We start from the raw sequence: 17,317 nt of genomic DNA on the forward strand, positions 1-17,317 counted from the left end.
ATCGGGTTGTGTAATACACTCTTAAGTGAAAGTATCACTTAAACATATTTGACTTGGGGCTACTACTAAAGGCCACCCTGGTCTTCACCTTTCTCACCCCTGTACAGGGATCTGGACTTTGCTGCAGGGGAACCACCATGCCACTAACTCTTGGAGTAGTCTCTGTTCAGGTGACGGCTGATCATCAGGGGTCAAAAGACACCAGTGCAGAGCATCGAGAGATCAGGCAAAACCGTTCTCAGGTAAAGGCCAAGGTCAGGACAGGCAGAGTTTGTGCGATCCGATAAACAGAACAAGGTCAGGGCTGGCAGATTCATGCCAGAACAGAGATCACGCACACGTCAGGTCAGGCTGAAAGGTCAGGCTGAAAAGGGTCAAATCTGGGAAACAGGCAGAAGTCAGTACACAGGCAGACAAACGTAGAAAGAGCACACCTTTGCAGGACATACTTTGCAGGTCAAACTGGAACCTATTGCCCCCACAGGGCAAGGGTGCCTTAAGTCTTTTTTTTTTTTTTTTGCCTTATGCACCCCAAGCTGGCCAGTCATTGGCTGGTGGAAATTAGGGTGCATGCACACTGGCATTTTAAGAGACAGAGGGAGCACTTGTGCACTACGTGCAGAGCAAGAGCAGACATAGCCTGCATGAAGGAGGGCAATGGCAGAAAGCAGTAGGCCACAGCCTGCGATGTAGAAGAGGAGCTATTCCGGCCTTCCAGGTAGAAGGGGAGAGACGACGGCGAGCAAGGGAGCAGGTGAGAAGAGCTTTGGCCGTGCCCAGGAGCAAAGTGACAGTGGGCCTGGACCGCTACTATAGCAGAAGGGAAGGGACTCTTCCGCAGAGGTGTTACTTTTTTAGCCCCTCCTATGAGGAGGAGCTGGAAAAAAAAAAAAGAGAAGAGACCCATGTCAGAGCTTGAAGATCCCGGTGTGACTGCAGTAAATCTGTTCTTCCCATGTCACATAGAGATGAGGGTGAGATATGAGGAGCTATTTGCTTGGATCCTCACACTTTAGAGAAACATTATCACTCCCTGTTTGTACAGGATTAAAAAAACATGGCTGCTTTCCTCCAGAAACAGTACCCACCTGACTGCAGGTTGTATATGCCATTGCATCTAAGCTCCATTGAAAAGAATGAGGCTGAGCTGCAATACCGCACACTACCTGTGGACCGGCTTGGCACTGTTTTTGGAAGAACTCATGTTTTTCTGGCCCTGACCATTTTTCACCCATAGGGTTCCTCCACTGCGTGTGCTTTCTGTTGCTAACCATGTGCTTTAAGTAAGGTTGTGTCTAATTTTCACAATTCACAAGTTGAGTGTTTCAACATCACAGCGCATTTCAGGACATCAGCGCACTAATCTTGTGGGGGCAATGAGGTGTCCACTCATGGAATGGACTGATATGACTGAGGTCAGGGCTGCATGTGGCAGAGACACTGAGTATTTCAGAAGACATGGCCTTGTGGGGGGGGAAATGACCTGTCCATTCATTTTTTATTCTTAAACATAAAAACTTGGAATATTGCAAAACCACAGCAGGATAATAGAAGAAAAACATGATATAAAGCAATATCTCATGGGTTACTGCTACATAAACTGTTGACCTCCTTTGCTTTACCTGTTTTGCTTTACTCTCTGTTCACACCCAAAGCAGCACCAGAAAGCAATGCATTTTGGGAGTGGACATGACAACTGCCCAAGAGCAGTTTGGTTCCATGACTGACCTAGTAATAAGCCGATTCAGATTCCAAAGGCAATCAGCAGACTTTTGAAAGCAGCTCTAAGTGTGACTAGAGACGAAAGTTTGATACACTTCGATTATCTGTAGATTATAAAAAGTAATTTTTTCTATCGATTTTTTTTGGAGATTTGGATCACAAAATAATGTGCCAAATATCTAATATCTGATCTCCATATTTTGCATATTCCCCCCATAGACCATCGGTTTTACAATCTGGGGGTGTGGCTTAATTTTTAGGCATATATTTCATTTTACTCGGCCAATGGCCGATCAGGTCATGCCCCCTTTATGGACGCCGGCATTAAATCTTCAATTTTTGGGATGGTCAGAAAAATGCTACAAGACAACTTTAACCAAAGCTGCACGTCGCATTTAGACATGCCACCCTCATGCAACTTTGCTTAATGGTAATTGGAGCAAGATCCAGGTCCCTGGGGGAGAGAAGGTCACTGGTCCCGCTGTCACATAAGAGAACAGTAGTGCTGTAGATGACGTGTGATAGTTGGGGAGCTCTGCTACAGAGTTTGCATTAGGACCTAGGAGCTTTAAAGGGGTTGGCCCATCTCACACACTGGTGACACTGGGATGTGCTGACTGTCCCCCAATTTTATTTTATTTGCATATTGCTAGGATATGCCACCAATGTCAGATAGGTGCAGGTCCCACCACCTATCTCTAGAATGGGGCCCCCAAAGTGAAGGAGAGTGCGCCGCGCATGGACAGGATTGCTCTCGCAGAAGTCCCATAGAAGTGAACAGGGAGCACACTGCGCAAGCGCAGCCAAGACCACCTTTCCGATCACCTCTATGGGAGCTGGCACTTGGCAATTTTTTTGCAGTTCTATAGAAGTGAATGGAGGGCGTCCGCATGTCCACTCGTTCACTTTGGGGGCCCCCGTTGTTGAAATAGATGCGGGTCCCACCTCTGGGACAAATCTGACATTGGTGGCACATCCTAGTGATATGCCACCAATGTGTGAGATGGGCCGGCACCTTTAAGTCCCCCACTGAAAAGAACAGGATGTCACGTTGCAACAAAGTTGTACAAAGTTCACAAGTTTGGAGAAGCTGAAAAACAAGAAGTCGCTCAAATTGTGGAACTCGATGCTTTTTTATGGGTCTAACCGTAGCACCGCTATACTGCTATGTAGACACTAATCAGGCCAGGACTCTGTAGCGGGTTTCCTTTTCCGTAATTATTGCACTTTGCAATTGAAAGGCAATATTGAATGTTATCATCGCTGTCTAGGTGTAGGAAAATGAAATGGCACGAATGTTTGAACGTGAGAAAATTTAGATGTTTCAAACATGGTTGGATTTTTTGTTAATATCATGAAATCGTTGCTGGATGAAACGCCGTATACACATCACTTAATCTGCGACCTGGTGCGATTACCAAGTGCAATAATCACCTTAGAAAACGCCATAGATCCGTGGTCCGACAAGTGTGAGCAGGTCTTCGCTCTTTTAGAACACATCTGGTAAAAACTGCACCCTCCTAAAATCACCCCCATGTGTTTCTAGAAAATAATGACGCGCGCCATTACATTTACAACCAGAATGAATATGTATTTAGTCACATCTTCAATGTAAATTATCGTACAGTGAGACTCCTAAAGCTTTATATACATACGGCGCGGGACTCCAATTCCTGGAGTGACGACAATTAGGATGATTCAGAATTTGTTTTGGATGTATTAAGCCCGCTGCTCCTGGTGGGGGTTATACTTCGCCTTGGACGTGGCTCGGTATTATCGGAGGCCTTTTCAGCAGCTTGGCTGAGCTTTGTACATGTTGGAATCTTCAGCTCGTGAGTCAGCTCGCTGGAAACTCCAATCCTAAAGTGGGAGAAACGGCGCGGTATAAACGGTGCCAAGCGACCCCCGGCACTTTCCTGGAAATCTGGAGGAACAGATCAGTCCCAACTGCTGCTCACAAGCGCTAACTACTCCACTGATACTGAATGGAACTCTGTTCTATTTCTGCCTATTCTCACAATGATGAGAACTTAAAAAAACTGAGAGAGAGAGAGAGACACGATATTTAAGGCTTTTAATTAGCGCCGTTCCCCCCTGCTCTGCATCCGGCGTAATGTTCCCCTCCTGAACGTGAAGCACCTGCAACAAAGCAAATCATATTTTTTTCATTATTAACTCGTACATTTTACGGCTGCAACATAATACACTTTGCATTTTAATTCAACAGCTTTTTCAGGATTTCTGCTTGCTGTCAGTGAATGGGAGTGTTCTATTAATATCTAGAGGCCGCAAACTTGCACAGATCTAAGGCCATGTTCCCACGCTGGGGATTCCATCGGGTTTTAGGAGAGAACTCTGTGCCTAAATCTTGACAAAATTCTGCCACCATCATTACATCTGCAAAAATCTGCAGATTAGGGGTCATTTACTAATGGCGGTACGCCAGTTTTTGGCATAAAAAAAAAGTCACAAGACCCGTTACACAACTTTTTAACACCCATGCAAAACTATTTTGTAGCCAATTGGGAAATAGGCATTAAAAAAAAAGAGTGAAAATGAGTCGACTCCACTCACAGGCTGGGATAGTTTTCACTCCAGGTACACGGGGGGGTCACTTATTAAGACCGGCGATATATATACGACGGTCATAATATCCCTGCACTGGTGGTGGATGCACGAAAGTTATCTAGAGGTGCAAGCCTCTACATAACTTTGGCGCTTGGTTCCGCTGACCATGCGACACGGTTTAAACTACGCCAGCTCCCTTGCTCTCGTGATTTAAGACCATTTTCCACACTATAAACTGGCATAGAAAATGGCAAATGAGACGGGCCAGCCGGTCCACCCGCTTCCCTGCTCACCCCCCTCCTTTTCCCGCCACCGTGGAAAAGTGCTGTGAGCAGCAAAAAGTTGCAGATTTTGCAGCAAAACCCCATTGCGACAAACTCTGTGCCTTAAATACGCACAAAAAGTGGCGTATTTTTCGTAATAAATTCCGCCCATGGACTGCCAGAGGTGAGCCTAATTTATGACAAGGCCTGCAGTGGGTCTTAGATTATATAATATTCTAGAGAAATTGACCCTTCCCTCTTTTTTGCCTCAATTACAAGAGTGGATGTGAAGACATAAACCAAATGCACTTTCCAGGTTAGATACATTATAACAGCATCTCCGCTAAATATTAGGATGAAAGTAATACTATTTATAAATAAAGAATAACCACATATTGCAGGGGACACATTTAAGTTCCAATGTATCAATAATTGAGCTGCCTACATGTTATATGATAGCTCCTCTTTGGATGAAATAAACATATCTCAAAATTGACATTTTATTACAAAGTTAAATATTATTCTTCCAGTTCTCACATATCTGCTACTGCCTTCAAGGAGTTCATTATAACAGTATTGAGACACATACAGTGGAGGAAATAATTATTTGACCCCTCACTGATTTTGTAAGTTTGTCCAATGACAAAGAAATGAAAAGTCTCAGAACAGTATCATTTCAATGGTAGGTTTATTGTAACAGTGGCAGATAGCACATCAAAAGGAAAATCGAAAAAATAACTTTAAATAAAAGATAGCAACTGATTTGCATTTCATTGAGTGAAATAAGTATTTGAACCCTCTAACAAAAAAAGACTTAATACTTGGTGGAAAAACCCTTGTTTGCAAGCACAGAGGTCAAACGTTTCTTGTAATTGATGACCAAGTTTGCGCACATTTTAGGAGGAATGTTGGTCCACTCCTCTTTGCAGATCATCTCTAAATCCCTAAGGTTTCGAGGCTGTCTCTGTGCAACTCTGAGCTTGAGCTCCCTCCATAGGTTTTCGATTGGATTAAGGTCCGGAGACTGACTAGGCCACTCCATGACCTTAATGTGCTTCTTCTTGAGCCACTCCTTTGTTGCCTTTGCTGTATGTTTTGGGTCATTGTCGTGCTGGAACACCCATCCACGACCCATTTTCAGTTTCCTGGCAGAGGGAAGGAGGTTGTCGCTCAGGATTTCACGATACATGGCTCCGTCCATTTTCCCGTTTATGCGAATAAGTTGTCCTGTGCCCTTAGCAGAAAAACACCCCCAAAGCAAAATGTTTCCACCCCCATGCTTGACGGTGGGGACGGTGTTTTGGGGGTCATAGGCAGCATTTTTCTTCCTCCAAACACAGCGAGTTGAGTTAATGCCAAAGAGCTCTATTTTGGTCTCATCAGACCACAGCACCTTCTCCCAGTCACTCTCTGAATCATTCAGGTGTTCATTGGCAAACTTCAGACGGGCCTGCACATGTGCCTTCCTGAGCAGGGGGACCTTGCGAGCCCTGCAGGATTTTAATCCATTGCGGTGTAATGTGTTTCCAATGGTTTTCTTGGTGACTGTGGTCCCTGCTAATTTGAGGTCATTAACTAACTCCTCCCGTGTAGTTCTAGGATGCTTTTTCACCTTTCTGAGAACCATTGACACCCCACGAGGTGAGATCTTGCGTGGAGCCCCAGAGCGAGGTCGATTGATGGTCATTTTGTGCTCCTTCCATTTTCGAACAATCGCACCAACAGTTGTCACCTTCTCTCCCAGCTTCTTGCTAATGGTTTTGTAGCCCATTCCAGCCTTGTGCAGGTCTACAATTTTGTCTCTGACATCCTTGGACAGCTCTTTGGTCTTTCCCATGTTGGAGAGTTTGGAGTCTGCTTGATTGATTGATTCTGTGGACAGGTGTCTTTTATACAGGTGACTAGTTAAGACAGGTGTCCTTAATGAGGGTGACTAATTGAGTAGAAGTGTCTAACCACTCTGTGGGAGCCAGAACTCTTAATGGTTGGTAGGGGTTCAAATACTTATTTCACTCAATGAAATGCAAATCAGTTGCTATCTTTTATTTAAAGTTATTTTTTCGATTTTCCTTTTGATGTGCTATCTGCCACTGTTACAATAAACCTACCATTGAAATGATACTGTTCTGAGACTTTTCATTTCTTTGTCATTGGACAAACTTACAAAATCAGTGAGGGGTCAAATAATTATTTCCTCCACTGTAAGCATATAGCTAAACATCTACAAAATAATTGTAACAGTCGTGTCGGCAGTTGTAATTGTCTTTGGAGGTCTATCTCCCATTGATTTATTTTCAGATTTAGATTTTTGTATCTTAAAGGGGTTATCTAATCCCTATAATGACCCCCCCCCCCCCTCAATGCCCGGGCACCTCATATAGGTTATAATTAGGGTCCATTAACACATCTGTAGTGTATTGCGGATCCGCAAATAGCAGATCCGCAATACACCTGCCTATTCTTGTCCGCAATTGCTGGCAAGAATAGGACATGTTCTATTTTTTTGCAGAGCCGCGGCCCAGAAGTTTGGGGCCACGCTCCAGAAATTCGGATGCGGAGAGCACATAGTGTGCTCTCCGCATCTCTTTCGGCCCCATAGAGAATGAATGGGTCCGCACCTATTCCCGATATTGCGGAACCGATGTGGACCCATTTGTGGACACCCCGCTTCCCAGCACCCACGTAACGCCTGTTTTCCGCACGGCCACCTCTCCATCTCCCTGTCACGCAGATCAAAACATCCGGCGACGGGGGGGAATGCCAATAGCAGGCCGCTACGGGGATGAGCCTCCCTAGCATCGCAGGTGACGCTAGGGAGGCTTGTCCCCATCGTGGCCTGTTATTGGCTGCAGGAAGGGCTATCTAAGGCTGGCGTAAAAAGCTGGTCTTTGATAAATGACCCCCAATTACCTTCAAAAGCCACAACAGATTATATTAATGCCTATAAACATAGCCTGATTCTTCTCACAGCTGAGGAAGTTGTGACAGTTGTATCCAGTCTAGAGCAAGATCTACAGCCTGGATTTCAGATTGATACATTTTACCTGCACTGATACATTGTAACAAACTACCAGGACAGAAGAGAGAGAGGGATTGGGAGAGATTTATCAAAACTGGTATAAAGGAAAACTGCTTTAGTTGTGCCTAGCAACCAATCAGATTCCACCTTCATTTTCACAGTTCCTTTGGAAAATTATAGGTGAAGTATGATTGCTTGCTATGGGCAACTACGCCAGTTACCTATACACCAGTTATAATAAATCTCCTCCGTTGTGTGGATGACGTGCTCGGGTTTCAGATGCTGCTTGGCAATAAAGGATGTGTCCACAAGGGACAACCCTGATCTCCATGTTCTTGTGGAGATCCAGAGTGGTCACTCACAAACCTAGTGATGCAAAATCTGTAGCAATCCCGCCACCTGCTATATATATATACACATCATTGATATCAGTGTCTTCTTATGTAGAAGAAGACGGTGTAACTACCACCTCTGCGCCTCCTGTAACTACACCCTTCGTATCAAGCACCGCGATCGGTACGCACAGCATTGAGGGTGAACAGTCCCTTTAAAAACCTCCCTGCTTCATCATGTTTCACGTGTAGAAGCCAAAGCTGCAGAAACATGTGTTTTTCGACATATTTTTGGAGCAACGATGATTCAGCTCTACTCAAACAAAACGTACCCACTCCTCCACACGCCACATTCAATGTTTAATCTTTGCAAATAATGAACATGCAAATTGTGTTTTTTTTCCTCCTCTTTCCACAAAATGCACAAGACAAATCTATGTAAATACAGATCAACAGTGAGAGCCCCAAGTACTGGACGCCCCGAGGCAACATAAAGTCCGCAAGCGGTATAGCAGAGTCCATCTGTGGCTGAAATACGGTGGTCTCCAACATAAGGCTCTCCAGCTCAACTCCCAGCATGTCCTTGGGAACATTTCACAACAGCCGGCGCCTCTACATAACTTAGGCGCCAGCCAACATGGACTAAGACCGGCGTCTAAATCGACGGTTTTGGTAAATGTCCCCCTATCTTTTTAAGGTGGAATTTTTAATCAATAACGCTACATAATCATAAAATTAAATTAGACCCAATTTCCTCTATGCTCAAAACATCTTTAAAACTACATTTTATCCTCTTCCTAAAGAGTCCTAAATCACACATTATCCCATTAGCCGCACAGTCAGAGTTCTGTGAATATTTGAACAGGAGAAAAAATGGAAATTGTGAATGAAGGCAAATCACTGCAGCTATATGCAAACAACGCGGCGGCAGCGGCGGCATCAACCGGTGGCTGCACATGCAATACTGAAGAGGAGGCGAAGGAAAACCTATGGGGTCCAATCTGCCTTTAATCAATGGCTGCTATTTATATTAAATAAATACATAATAAATAAATAATTCTGCCAAATTGTATTATTTTTGTTGTTATCTAATTTAAGCAGGTTGTCTAAATGTTAATACTGATGACCTACCCCCAGGATAGATCATCAGTATGTGATTGTGGGGGGCGTCTGAGGGTCCGGCGCCCACTTCTGTTTGAAGAGGTTGTGGCGCTCCGTTGAGCACTATGGCCTCCTTGCAGCTTACAAAGCACAGCGCTGTTCATTGGATAGTGGCAGTGCTTGGTAGTGCAGCCCAGACCCATTCACTTGAGGCCATGTGACCAATGAAGAGGCTTAAGAAGTGGTCTTCAAACAGCTGATCAGTTAGACACCTACCTACATCTAGACCTTGCCACCTATTTTAAGCATTGTCTGTTGATTGTGATTAAAGGGGTTGTCTGAGATTTTGATATTGATGGTCTATCCTCAGGACAGGTCATCAATATAAGATCGGCGGGGGTCTGACTACCAGCACCACCACCGATCAGCCATTTGAAGAGACCATGGTGCTCCAGTAATCGCTGCTGCCTCTTCCTAGGCCAGTGACGTCACGTTCTTCGGTCATATAAACTAAGCACAGCCCAGTCCTATTCAAGTGAATGGGCGCAATCCAATGGACGGTGCTGTGCCTGACAAGCTGCGAGGAGCTCCAGCGATCGCAGCGGCTTCCTTAAACAGCTGATCAGCGGTGGTGCCTGGAGACGGACCATCTCTAATTTCATATTGACGACTTATCCTGGGGTTAAAGGGAACCTGTCACCTGGATTTTGTGTATAGAGCTGAGGACATGGGCTGCTAGATTGCCGCTAGCACATCCGCAATACCCAGTCCCCATAGCTCTGTGTGCTTTTATTGTGTAAAAAAACCGATTTGATACATATGCAAATTAACCTGAGATGAGTGAGAGCTTGAAAATATGACTCTTCTCTGGTCACACAAGTGAGATATGACTCTTTTAATGTTAATTTGCATAAAAGGCAGGAAGTACAAAAATGCATAATACTTATTGAATTTGTCTGCAACTGAAACTAAAAGTGTAATTTATATGTTTCTGGTAACACAATGAACATTTAGAAACGCTCAGTGAGGGTAGCCTAGTAGAGGTGACGCCATCAATATGAAAATCCCAGAGAACCTCTTTAAACACTCGGAAAACACCTTTGATTTATATTTATTTATTCCTTATTTATTTATTTTTTTAGTGTTAAAAGTTTCACTCAGCAAAAGGAAATACATTATCTGCACAAAGTGGCAATTTTTTATAATTTTTTTTTCTTTAGTGACAAACTAGACTTTCCCTTACGAAATTTGGATCGGATGTGTTCTGTGTACTTGGTGGCTGGGATAAAATGACAGTAAAATTCCAACACGTTCCAGATGTGCTGAATTATACATAGTAACATAGTTTGTAAGGCTGAAAAAAGACATCTGTCCATCCAGTTCGGCCTGTTATCCTGCAAGTTGATCCAGAGGAAGTAAAAAAACCCTGTGAGGTAGAAGCCAATTTTCCTCACTTTAGGGGAACAAAATTCCTTCCCGACTCCGATCAGGCATCAGACTAACTCCCTGGATCAACGACCCCTCTCTAGTAGCTATAGCCTGTAATATTATACAGTATAATGACCCCCAGAGCCCTCATTCAGTGTAATGACTCCCACTGTCCCCCATACAGTATAACAACCCCCAGTGCCCCCTTCATACAGTATGAACCCCAATGAGGGGGTCATTATACTCTGTGATAGGGCCACAGGAGGTCATTATACTGTGTGGGGGCCACTGGGGGTAATTATACTGAATGGAGGGCCACTGGGAGGTCATAATACTGAATGGAGGATCACTGGTGGTCATTATACTGTATGGGGGGGCCCTGGGGGGTTATTATATTGTATTGGGGCACAGGGGGTCATTATACTGTATGGGGGCCACTATACTTTCTGGGGGTCCTTATATGGTCTGGGAGCCACAGGGGGACATGTAAATGTAAATAATGCCACAAGGGGGCCCACTGAGATTTATCGCCCAAGGGCCCACATGGGGGCCCACCAATGAGGCCAGGTGAGGCGATTGCCTCAGGCAGCACCAGGTAGGGACAAGGGGGGGGGGGAGCTGAAGGTCCGGAGTTGAAGGGAAGGAGTTAGGTTAAGAAATTGGCATTGGGGAAGGGGGGGGGGGGGCGCTGTTTCAGTTTTCGCCTCAGGCAGCAGAAAGGCTAGGTGCACCCCGTTAACATCTGACATATTATACCCAAAGGCTATAAAATACAGCTCCGGGGATATGAGGAATTAGTCCAAAAACGCAGAGTACTGTGCCAGGCACATGGGATATTCTAATAGATATTTAAAACAATTTTCCAGGGATATCAAATAGTATTCCAAATATATGAAATATAACCCCAGGGACGTGAGCTGATGCGTTTACTATCTCCTAGATTCGGTGCATCCCAAGGCCATTTGCACATACACACAATGTACTGGGGAAGCGGAATAAGAACCAATGCAATGTGCAGCCTCAGATATTAGATATTTCTATGTCTCTTTTGTGTGGCCCCTTTAAGAGTCATGTAATATGGAAGAGGTTAACTGGTGGTGGTGGAGATCTTGTGAAGATTAAAGCGACTGAGGAAAAGAGAAAGATTCACAGAAACAGCTCTGATTATAGGATTTAACGATTTCACAAAATGTGGGATTGCTGGAAAAACACAGTCTGTCTTCTTGGCCTGAAAAAAGAGGTCAAGAGGGGATTTTAAGACATGTTATACAGAAGAGAGATTTTACTGTTAACTGGCAGGCCAGCGAATGGGGAGACAAGCGGCTCGCGGAGCAGCCGGCTGCAATATACTGGATGACAGTGCCGCAATTATATCCCAGGCCAATAATATACAATTACAACCAGATCTAAAAAAAACAACTGATGTTCATGAAACGTTATATTCTCCACAGAATAAGATTCCTCTACATGAAAAGCTCCTTGGATAATGTCCTTCAGAGCTGCTACACAACATAAGTCAGAGACAGGGGAAGAAAAAAAGAGGGTTAGTCACTGGGCCTTCAAAAATGATGGTCCAGGGGTAACTTCGCAGGGCGCCACAGGTAGGGCAGACTGAGTGTAGTAAGATTGTGTCTTGTCTATTTGGAAGTGAAAATAAATAATAAATAATAGAATTATATATCTTAGGAATATATATGTTGGTCAAATGACAATGGTAGAACAGAGAGGGGCCGGCTGCCAATGGTCTCAAACCACCCTGATCCCTCAAGGTGGGTGATTGGAAAGAAAACAGTGGGGTTGCGCGATGGCGCAAAAGAAGGACCACAGAGGGGCGCCAGTATCCCTAATGTCTAGGGTTGTGATGGTGTAAAACCCAAAGGTAGAGGCTTATCTTTTTTAGGTGATGTGTGTACACTCACCGGATATTGTAGTCGGTTGGTATACGATAGGTTATTAGTAGTTAAAATAAAATCACAATAGCGATAATAGACAAAATATACAATCATGGTATAAAATCCAAAAATGGGTTATAAAATCAAAATTTTAGTGACTCACTTCACCCAGGAGGGTAATGTGGGATAAAGCTCAAGACACCCACATCACACCTCCTGCGCCTGGATCGCCAGTAGAATCTCAGAAACGAACAGTGATAACTCTGGAGTCCTTGTTCTTTCTTTCAGTCTTTTATTTCAAAGCCAGGGTGGGGGAGTGAGGAGCTCGACGCGTTTCGGGGCCTCTTAGTGGGTCCCCTTCATCAGGAGCATAGGGTTAGGGTTACACAACATGGCAGGCTTCAGATCTGAAATCTCCCTGCATCCCCCGCTTGCTCAGTGTCTGCACAGACCATACTCTGATGGTTTGTAATCTGCCGCCTGCAATGTAGGATCATAGTTCAGGCTTTCAGGGGATTGTCTGACAACAAGCTTGCTGACTGTTTCCAAAGACAACTATTAGAAAAGTGTGTGCAGTTCTCTCTGGAGTATGAGACAGGATGTAACTCAGGATCAGTACAGGATAAGTAATGTAATGAGACTCCACCAGCAGAATAGTGAGTGCAGCTCTGGAGTATAATACAGGATGTAACTCAGGATCAGTACATGATAAGTAATGTATGTACACAGTGACTGCACCAGCAGAATAGTGAGTGCAGCTCTGGAGTATGAGACAGGGTGTAACTCAGGATCAGTACAGGATAAGTAATGTATGTACACAGTGACTGCACCTGCAGAATAGTGATTGCAGCTCTGGAGTATAATACAAGATGTAACTCAGGATCAGTACAGGATAAGTAATGTAATGTATGTACACAGTGACTCCACCAGCAGAATAGTGAGTGCAGCTCTGGAGTATAATACAGGATGTAACTCAGGATAAGTAATGTATGTACACAGTGACTGCACCAGCAGAATAGTGAGTGCAGCTCTGGAGTAAAATACAGGATGTAACTCAGGATCAGTACAGGATAAGTAATGTAATGTTTGTACACAGTTACTGCACCAGCAGAATAGTGAGTGCAGCTCTGGAGTATAATACAGGATGTAACTCAGGATCAGTACATGATAAGTAATGTATGTACACAGTGACTGCACCAGCAGAATACTGAGTACAGCTCTGGAGTATAATACAGGATGTAACTCAGGATCAGTACAGGATAAGTAATGTATGTACACAGTGACTGCACCAGCAGAATACTGAGTACAGCTCTGGAGTATAATACAGGATGTAACTCAGGATCAGTACAGGATAATGTCACGGCCACGGTTATGGCCGTGACTCCTTGGGAGCCGCATACAGTTGCCCGCGGTTTGGGTAGTTGTTTCAACCGCAGCTTGAGGCTTGTTGTTGTTTGCCTCAAGTGCGGTTGCCGCGGACAACAGCTATGTGTGCGGTTCCCTTGGAGTTGTGTGCGTGTGTGGATGCACGTTTGTATGTCTGGTGTGCACTTTGTGTGTCTGGTGTGCACTTTGACATCTTCCTTTCACTGTGGCTGCCCGTGGCAACGTTTGGTATGTTGTACATGTGGTGGCAGTGTCCCGGCCTTCGGGCTGTCTCCCAGGACGGCTGCCACCCATGTCGTTGCCTGCGGTAACAGCAACAGTGTGATTAGTTTGGTACACTTCCCTTTAAGGTGATGTTTCCCTTCTGTGGTGCTGGAAGGGTTAACTCCCTTCCCAGTGTGTGTGTGATGTCACTGGGTGTGTCCGACTGTGGGGTGTGGCTTCTTGGCCTATATAGCCTGGGTGTTTGGCATGGCTCAGTAGGTTGCTTCAGTCATGCTTGGCTGGAGCAGCCTCCTGTGCATATGACCTGCCAGTGAGAGCCACCCCTGTGGTCATAAAGTATTGTTGCTATGTTTAAGTCTTGCTGTGTGTTTATGTAATATGTTATATTCTGTTGGGACCTTCCTTTGTGTTTTGGTGCAGCATACGGTTCTGGATTCCTGTTTGTTCAGGGATCCAGTCAGCAAGGCTGTGGCAGGTTGGTGGAACTTCTCGTTCGCCTGCCATTCCCGTAAGGCTGTTTATGTCCCCCTTTTCCCAACAGCTTGGCCATTGAGACTCCTGCTCCTCCGTGCCTAGGAGGAGTAGGTCGTCTTACCCAGCTCCTAGCTCAGGGACCTGCGGAGGGTAAGTCAGGGCTCCGAGGTTCCTGCGCATGGGTCCTCCTACCATCAAGGTCGGCCCATGCAGGTAGGAGTTAGGGTCAGGTTAGGGATGCGTGAGGAGGTGACCTGCTCCCTATCCTGTTCTCATGGCCGAGTAGCCACTACATCATCTGGCATCACACGGCTGAGGGTTTCCCCCATCCTCAGCCGTGACAGTATGACCACAGAGGCTACTCACGTGGCGCTCCCTCGAAAGAGGGTAAAGCATGCACCGCCGTCTGCGGATGGGGTGCATGCGCGCTCTTCGGAGGGAGAGCGTTATGGGGGTTTCGCCTCTGACAGCGCGGTGAGTGGCGTTTCCCCGCCTTCCCTTCACCGTTGCCTCGTTTGGCGTCCCCCTGATTTCTTGCACGTGGTGTTTGTTTGGTGTGCGGTAGCACACCTTCGAAAGAGGGTGCAGCATGCAGGGCCATCCTCTTGTGGCCTGCATGCGCGTTCTCCGGAGGGAGAGCGTCCCGGGGGGATCACCGTTAACGGCACGGTTGGTGGCTTATTCCCCGCCACCTTACCTTCCGTGTCCGTGTTGGTGATCCCTCATCCCTCTCCATGTTCCCATCTCTGGTCGTTTGCTGGCAGCACTCCGTAAGTGGTCCGGCTGCGTGCTGGTTAGGAGTGTCTGCTGGCAGCGACTGGAGTGGGGACGTGAGTGGAGAGTCCCCTCGTCCATCTCTCAGTGGTTCTCTCCCCTGTGTCGCTGGTGCGGGCTGCAGGCCTCGTCGGACTAGGCTAGTGTGAGCTGGGAGAGGATGCAGCTGACAGCGACTTTTTGGGAACCGTGTCTGAGAGTGGACGTCCCCTTCTCCCATCCCCTTGTGTTGAGTCCCTCACGTGTTTTTTTTTTTGGTGGGGGGGGCTTTGAGGGGTGGGAGTGTCACGGCCACGGTTATGGCCGTGACTCCTTGGGAGCCGCATACAGTTGCCCGCGGTTTGGGTAGTTGTTTCAACCGCAGCTTGAGGCATGATGTTGTTTGCCTCAAGTGCGGTTGCCGCGGACAACAGCGATGTGTGCGGTTCCCTTGGAGTTGTGTGCGTGTGTGGATGCACGTTTGTATGTCTGGTGTGCACTTTGTGTTCTGGTGTGCACTTTGACATCTTCCTTTCTCTGTGGCTGCCCGTGGCAACGTTTGGTATGTTGTACATGTGGTGGCAGGGTCCCGGCCTTCGGGCTGTCTCCCAGGACGGCTGCCACCCATGTCGTCGCCTGCGGCAACAGCCACAGTGTGATCTTAAGTTTGGTCACTTCCCCTTTATGTGTGTTTCCCTTCTCAGGTGCTGGAAGGGTTAACTCCCTTCCCAGTGTGTGTGTGATGTCACTGGGTGTGTCCGACTGTGGGGTGTGGCTTCTTGGCCTATATAGCCTTGCTGTTTGGCATGGCTCAGTAGGTTGCTTCAGTCATGCCTGGCTGGAGCAGCCTCCTGTGCATATGACCTGCCAGTGAGAGCCACCCCTGTGGTCATAAAGTATTGTTGCTATGTTTATGTCTTGCTGTGTGTTGATGTAGTATGTTATGTTCTGTTGGGACCTTCCTATGTTTTGGTGCAGCTTACGGTTCTGGATTCCTGTTTAGCTCAGGGATCCAGTCAGCAAGGCTGTGGCAGGTTGGTGGAACTTCTCGTTCGCCTGCCATTCCCGTAAGGCTGTTTATGTCCCTCTTTTCCCAACAGCTTGGCCATTGAGACTCCTGCTCCTCCGTGCCTAGGAGGAGTAGGTCGTCTTACCCAGCTCCTAGCTCAGGGACCTGCGGAGGGTAAGTCAGGGCTCCGAGGTTCCTGCGCATGGGTCCTCCTACCATCAAGGTCGGCCCATGCAGGTAGGAGTTAGGGTCAGGTTAGGGATGCGTGAGGAGGTGACCTGCTCCCTATCCTGTTCTCATGGCCGAGTAGCCACAACATCACCTGGCATCACACGGCTTAGGGTTTTCCCCATCCTCAGCCGTGACAGATAAGTAATGTATGTACACAGTGACTGCACCAGCAGAATAGTGAGTGCAGCTCTGGAGTATAATACAGGAAGTAACTCAGGATCAGTACAGGATAAGTAATGTATGTACACAGTGACTGCACCAGCACAATAGTGAGTGCAGCTCTGGAGTATAATACAGGATGTAACTCAGGATCAGTAGAGGATAAGTAATGTATGTACACAGTGACTCCACCAGCAGAATAGTGAGTGCAGCTCTGGAGTATAATACAGGATGTAACTCAGGATCAGTACAGGATAAGTAATGTATGTACACAGTGACTGCACCAGCAGAATAGTGAGTGCAGCTCTGGAGTATAATACTTCTAAAATGTGTTAGGGCTATTTGGTTTGGACTATCTCTTTTCCTATTGCCCCAAAAAGTGGGGTTGACTGAGGTGGCCCCAATAACCATATGCATGTAAATGCCAGTTTTTTCTGCAGCACCACTACAGGAATTTAAGTATTGTAACGCTTCCAGTGCTCTTAGCGCAGTCCAGTGGTACTGTACATCTTGAACACGGCCATGTGCATTTTGCTATAAGCTAGTGAGAGGAAGAACACACACGCTCTCACCTTCAAGATCTGAATGTCCTTGGCATGACTTTGCCTCCCGCTTGTCGTCCGTGGGAGAGATGTCCTCTGGAGGCCAGCGTAGTTCTCCACTCTCTACGTCCCCAGATTCTGTGGGCTCCACTACTATCGATGGTAACCGCTTTGTCAGCTTAGGGTGCTTATCATGGGAGTCTGGGAAGATCT

At 46.3% G+C, this 17,317-nt stretch overlaps 1 protein-coding gene across 3 annotated transcripts in view; it reads right to left on the reverse strand.

Annotated features, from left to right (window-relative positions):
* Window positions 1-3,779: 3,779 nt before the first annotated feature.
* Window positions 3,780-17,317, reverse strand: part of LOC122921835 (protein LBH-like) — a 36,991-nt gene continuing 23,453 nt past the window's right edge. For all 3 annotated transcript variants that reach the window (XM_044272096.1, XM_044272097.1, XM_044272098.1), the window contains exons 3-4: window positions 17,135-17,315; window positions 3,780-3,861 (exon numbers count right to left, since the gene is read on the reverse strand). In XM_044272096.1, the coding sequence (XP_044128031.1) occupies window positions 3,797-3,861; window positions 17,135-17,315 (246 nt within the window). In that variant the 3' untranslated portion in view covers window positions 3,780-3,796. The remainder of the gene's footprint in view (window positions 3,862-17,134; window positions 17,316-17,317) is intronic.

The sequence above is a fragment of the Bufo gargarizans genome, chromosome 11, assembly GCF_014858855.1.
Source record: "Bufo gargarizans isolate SCDJY-AF-19 chromosome 11, ASM1485885v1, whole genome shotgun sequence".
NCBI lineage: Eukaryota > Metazoa > Chordata > Amphibia > Anura > Bufonidae > Bufo > Bufo gargarizans.